We start from the raw sequence: 6,020 nt of genomic DNA on the forward strand, positions 1-6,020 counted from the left end.
ACATTGTGAGATCAATAAGTCGTCGTTGTGCATAATACGCCAACCTTGTTTAGACAACATTGCAAGGTTAAACTCATGAAATGTTCGAAAGCCTATTCCACCTTTCTTTTTTTCCTTACATAATGTCTCCCATTTAATCCAATGAATTTTACGTTCACCTTGTTTACTACCCCACCAGAACTTACTAATCATACTTTCAATATGCTCACATAAACCCATCGGAAGTAGAAAACGGCTCATCACATACGTAGGAATTGCTTGAACCACTGATTTAATCAAAACTTCTCTCCCAGCAGTTGATAGAAATTTTTCTTTTCAACCTTTCAGCTTCTTCCACACCCTATCTTGGACAAAATTGAAAACTTGTTTCTTAGACCTACCAACAAAAGCAGGCAACCCCAGATACTTTGAATGACACTCAACAACCTTAATTTGCATCCAACCTTGGAACAAAATTTTACAATCATCAGGTACATTTCGGCTAAAAGAGATTTCAGATTTGATTGGACCTATCAGATTTGTCGATCTTGGGTGGGATATCAAATTTTAAAAAATATATATGGTGTTGATGATGATAGTTTATTCAGCATTGCTACTTTTCTCTATTTGGAAATAAGACATGCTCCATTTTAAGCCTTTAACATATATAATGATATTGATGGCTCCTCTCTTTTACCCAAGTAACAATTAATCCAATTTATCATGGTACACATTAGACTGTGGTTTGAAAAGAACTTACATTGACAAATTATGATAAAAACTTAGGGTAAATAAATTATTCTCATCTTATTCAATAACAAAAACCAACAAACTACAAAACCTATTATAAATATGCTATATCATTGTTGTACACAACAATGCAGAATTTTGACAAAATGACACGGATTACTTCAATACTGAGGAACTTGATGGTGAAAAATTGAGACAGCAAACCTACAAAGGGTTATAACTTTTTCTTTAGACCATCTCTAGGGCAGGATCAATTTCTTCAACATTAATTCATCACCACATAACATAATCCATTATCTCCAAATTAATATCTGCAGCCACCACAACAGGGGTTTGAAACCATAAAGCAGCATATAACTATTTTTTTAGTTTTGGTCTTAGGTGCGTCATTATTTCCTTGTTTCAATTTCAATTGTATGCTACATCAAGATGGAAAACTGAATCATGCTTGACATTATATTATGAGACTTGGTGCTACTTTTTGAAATCAGTAACTGAATTAGCAATTTAGAATCACTTACACCAAAGTATTGAACTATATAGATATGAAAAAAAAAAACAATTGTGAACTCAAATGAAGTGAACTGATCAATGTTTTCTATATTATTATGAGATTTACTTGTAATAGCTGCTCCAAATCTTTATGGTCCACAACACACACATCAACAGATATCTGAATTTCATCCAAAGCAAAAATGAACAAGGAATTACATAATCAGAATTGAGGTTATCCTAATACACAATCAGAATTGAGGGTGGAAATTCCAAATTGTAATTGCCATGCTCACCAGAAGATCGTGGAGGATGGCCTCCACATTCATAGTTTCTACTATCGGGAAATGGCCTCCTCATTGAAACAGAACCGGATAGTTTCTTCTACGACTCTTTGATATCCAAATCACGATATTCTGTGAGCATAATATTACATCCTGTGTTCTGTTTCTAGGTCGCAACTAACAATGTTATTTTCATTTGTTTATTTTAACAAACACAACCAACGTTAGTTTTAGTTTCTTCTTGTCGAACACATTTTATCACTCATGATCAAATAAAGTAGGGGTTAATATCATGTCAACCCCTTTTGCATGGTTGAAAATCCTTTCACACAGAGATCTAGGTTGGGTGTTAATGTGCTCACTCTGTTGATGTACCCAAACCCATCTTCTGTTTTTTTTTTCTCTCTCTCAAAATGGTGGTAAACCATTTGAATCCTCTCTCAGAATGAGTCACTGTAGAACATTCTGCTGGTATTCACAGAGCAACTTTCCATTGAATTTTTCTGTCATCAGTTATTTTTTCTTTTTTCCATTTTCCCTATCTTTTCCACATAAACAATTGAAATTTGAACCATAAATCAAAGGGATATACATTGTTATTCTAAAAGAAAAAATGAAATAATTCGGCCAACAGCATTACAACAAAGAAGAATCAATCCGTATATCAGTGTATGTATGAATTGTAGGCTCACAAATAACGAAAAATAGGAGATTCTTGCAGACCCATGATCAAATAAATCTAATATTGTCATCAAAATCTTATTCACACAATATTTTGCTATCAAATAGGGCAAAAAAATGTTTACAAACTTGATAATCCATCAAGAAAGTGCTATTCATTCTTTTTTAACTCCACAACAATTCTCAAGAACAACCACCATGATCCCTCTCAACATGCTCTACAAGGGAAACTGGGTCCAGAAAACCTTTACTGCACTTGGGGCATGCAGAAATCGACACCTTCTTTGCCCCATATTGGTTGCCGCCACTCCTTTGATGAACTTTTTTCGCATGATCCACCAAACTCGTGGCCGAGGAAAACTTAGCATCACATAGTGGACACTTCTCCAGTTGATTATTACTAGTACCACTGCCACTGCTCTGTCCTATCCCACTCAATTTAGAAGCCAAGTCAAGAAGGCTTGAAGTCCACTTAGATGACGTGGTTGAAGTTAAATTGGGTTTTGACTCTTCTTTACCATTACTCATATTCCAAAGACTCATAAATGAAAAACTTGTTTCCAACTTTTTGGGTCCAGGACATTTGTGATCAGGTCCAAACCTGTGCTTCAAACAATGGTCAACCTCACAGTCCCTGCACTTGATTGTGTTTGAGAATACTAAGGTCTCTCTGCATCCTGGGGCAGGACACTTTTTCTTCTTTGTGGCTTTTTCATAATTTGATGGATCACAGTCTGTATTCACATGACGCTCCCAAACTATGTTTGGATCTTGGTCTGGAATTAGGCGAACCCCTTTAGCACAAAGTGGACATATAACAACGGTGACATCTTGTTTGTTGGGTTTTGTACAATTATGCTCAATATAACTTCGGTGCCCCAAACAATATACCTGCAAAAGATGGAGCTGATATAATCAGCCTACACAAAGAGTTGCTTCATTGAAAACAAGGAAACTAGTAATCCACGATCCAATATATGTACATCATCCTCAAAAGTCTATCACAGCAACAAATTTTCAAACCCGAAGAACTGGAGAAGTCAAAATTCTTATCAAAACTAAGTGTTTCACTAATATGCAAGCAATCATTTACATAAACTGTTCGGCTCATGTTCATAGGGTCTTCCTAGCTTGTTTCAATAAATTCACCGAAATAATTTATGAAAATAACTTAAAAAATGATTAACTATATTCAAATTTTGACTCTAGAAAGAGTTTATACACAAGTGTTTGTATATAAACACTTACTACGTAAGCACTTAATTAAGTTACTTATCCGAATACTCTATATAGATGATAAACTATACAATAACCTTACTGGCTTTTGCATTAAGCACTCAGCTTAATAGAAACTTCAATGAGGTTTGTGATTGCAGAATATGAATATGCCTCAGTTCATTATTTCCAGTAAATGATTTACTTTAAATTAAAAAGTTGAAATGATGTCCATTTCTCAAATGAAATAACCAGCTTAATCACTTAAGTTCATACATGTCCCAACTTTTAGAAATTTGTGTTTCACAAAACTATAGTAATGGATTTCTCCATTTCTTTTTGAAAAAAATTTATAAGAAAATTCTTACTCTAAAATAAACTGATATACCAATAGTAGTATATATACAATCCAACTTTCAAAGTCAGTTCTATTAAACTACATCAGAATATAAATCAAACACTTTATTTTTTTAATGACAGTTGTTAGCATGTTAATTGTTATGTTTTTTTTCTCGTTTTCAGGACTTGAACCTGGACTTCCAACTCATTAACCTTTAGCTCAGACTAGTTGAGCTACCCACTACCCAACCCCTATAAATCAAACACTAGCAACAAAACATTATTTTTGTTTCTGCAGATGAAATGAGAAACACCACACAAACCAACTTCGAGATGTATCCAAACTAACAATATCGATATTGTCAATTGAACTAAATGTTATTAAAAACAAAAACAACATTAAAGCAATGTTTTTAATCAAAAGGAATTAACAACATAACTAGAAGAAAATAATAAAATGAAACTGGACTCACAAATTGCTAATCAATAATCCAATAAATTAATTTCGAAACAAAAACAAGAGAGAGAGAGAGAGATGAAAAACAAAACCTGATTGCAACGATCACAAGTGAAGGGCAAGAAATCGATGAGTCTGCAATCAGAAACAGAACAATGCTTGCCTAGATCTGGGAATTCAGGAGTCCCCATGATCCAAGCTGAAACCGTAAAGAAGAAACGAAATCCTTCCAGAAGGAAAAAAATGAGGAATGGATTTCGAAAAGAAAAAAAAAAATAGTGGAGAATTGTGAATTACGCGGATATAGGGAGAAAAGAGATGATGTCCCAACCAACCAGAAATCCAGGAATGGGAGGGAATCGTCTCCTCCCTAATTCCACGCTCTAACAATTTAATTAGAGAATCATAATTTTGGTTCATTAAATAATTTATTTTGGTTTGCCATTTGCCAAAGACAACGATGAGTTGTAGAATTCAATTTATAGTTGAGATAATTAAGATTTTTTTTTTTTTTTAAATGATAGTTAATTTGTTAGATTATTTAGTCATTCGTTTGAATTTAAACTCCACTAATCCAACTCCTTTTCTTTTTAGCTTAATTGGAGTTATCAATCTCCCAGATAAAATAATTATTGATTTTATTTTATTTATTGGTTAATCGACTTTTAGATTATTAAGGTTCTTCTCTTAAGAATCGAAGGATTAATACCTGACGTCAAAAAAAAAAAAGTTAGAAGTAGAAATAATGTTTATAACAAAAAATAGATATATAATCTATGAATTTTGGAAACATAATACGGATGCAGAAATGATACGATGCAGATTCACATATAAACAATTTTTTAAAATTTAGAATACAATACGACTAATATACATTATAAAAAAATTATAATCAATATATATATATATATATGGGGGGCTGTTAACTTGCACCCACCTAAAAACACTAAGGTGCAAGTTAACAAGCTGCACCTACTTGTACTTTACTAAAACACCATTTTGTCTCTATTAAACTTTATTTTAATTAAAAGGACATTTTTGTAAATAGCATAAATAATATTTGTTTATAATATAAAAACATGGGTGTTTTGGTAAATAACTAGTAGGTGCAGCTTGTTAACTTGCACCTTAGTGTTTTTAGGTGGGTGCAAGTTAACAGCCCCATATATATATATATATATATATATATATATATATATATATATATATATATATATATATATATATATATAGGATGTATACTATGAGAATGATTATCTTATATGAGAATGATGAGAATGATCATCAACCGTTAGATTAAAAATAAATGGTTGACATTAAAAAGTTACATATGTACCTCACTTTATTATATCAATTCTCATAAACTCATTTCCCTTTTCATTTTCTTCTCCTCAAAATATCTACAATCATTTAATAATATAATTTTTGGCTTTTCAAAAAAAAAAAAACATTAACCTTCTCATATAACCCTTTTTTTCTTTCTATTATATCCGATGATAAGATCTTTATGTTGGTTTCTAATAATTCAAAATAAATAGCTTTCATTTTGTATTAAAATTATGGAATGTTTATTCTCAAACCATACAATCCCAAATAATTCAATTGTTAAAATTGATGTGGGGTTATTTTAATTTATCAATTGAAGTTGAAGGTTGATTTAGTATCAATTGAAATCGAAGCTCAAGGTTGATGAACATGGTGAGTGAACAAATGAAATTTTTAGTTGGAGAAGATGAACATGATTAATGAGAATAGAATAAGGGAGGCATGTGTGTTATTTAATTAGATTGGAATATTAATTTAATTTTGTTTAGCTATGATTG

General features: G+C 31.8%; 1 protein-coding gene across 1 annotated transcript; it reads right to left on the minus strand.

Annotated features, from left to right (window-relative positions):
• Positions 1-2,217: 2,217 nt before the first annotated feature.
• On the minus strand, positions 2,218-4,647 carry LOC146909822 (zinc finger AN1 and C2H2 domain-containing stress-associated protein 13-like). Its single transcript, XM_085725844.1, has 2 exons — positions 4,290-4,647; positions 2,218-3,077 (listed from the first exon to the last, which is right to left on the minus strand). The coding sequence occupies exons 1-2, from the start codon at positions 4,386-4,388 to the stop codon at positions 2,370-2,372; spliced, it is 807 nt and encodes a 268-aa protein (XP_085581970.1). The 5' UTR covers positions 4,389-4,647; the 3' UTR covers positions 2,218-2,369.
• Positions 4,648-6,020: the final 1,373 nt, after the last annotated feature.

Source organism: Medicago sativa, chromosome 7 (genome assembly GCF_051527215.1).
Source record: "Medicago sativa cultivar Bolivia chromosome 7, Bolivia_mono, whole genome shotgun sequence".
NCBI classification, from domain to species: Eukaryota; Viridiplantae; Streptophyta; class Magnoliopsida; order Fabales; family Fabaceae; genus Medicago; species Medicago sativa.

What these genes read in the sequence shown, in the direction of transcription:
- LOC146909822 (XM_085725844.1), bottom strand. Translation starts at nt 4,388, where the DNA reads ATGGGGACTCCTGAATTCCCAGATCTAGGCAAGCATTGTTCTGTTTCT. An exon ending in CTTGTGATCGTTGCAATCAG is followed by an intron (nt 3,078 to 4,289) that starts GTTTTGTTTTTC and finishes CATCTTTTGCAG; the next exon opens with GTATATTGTTTGGGGCACCG.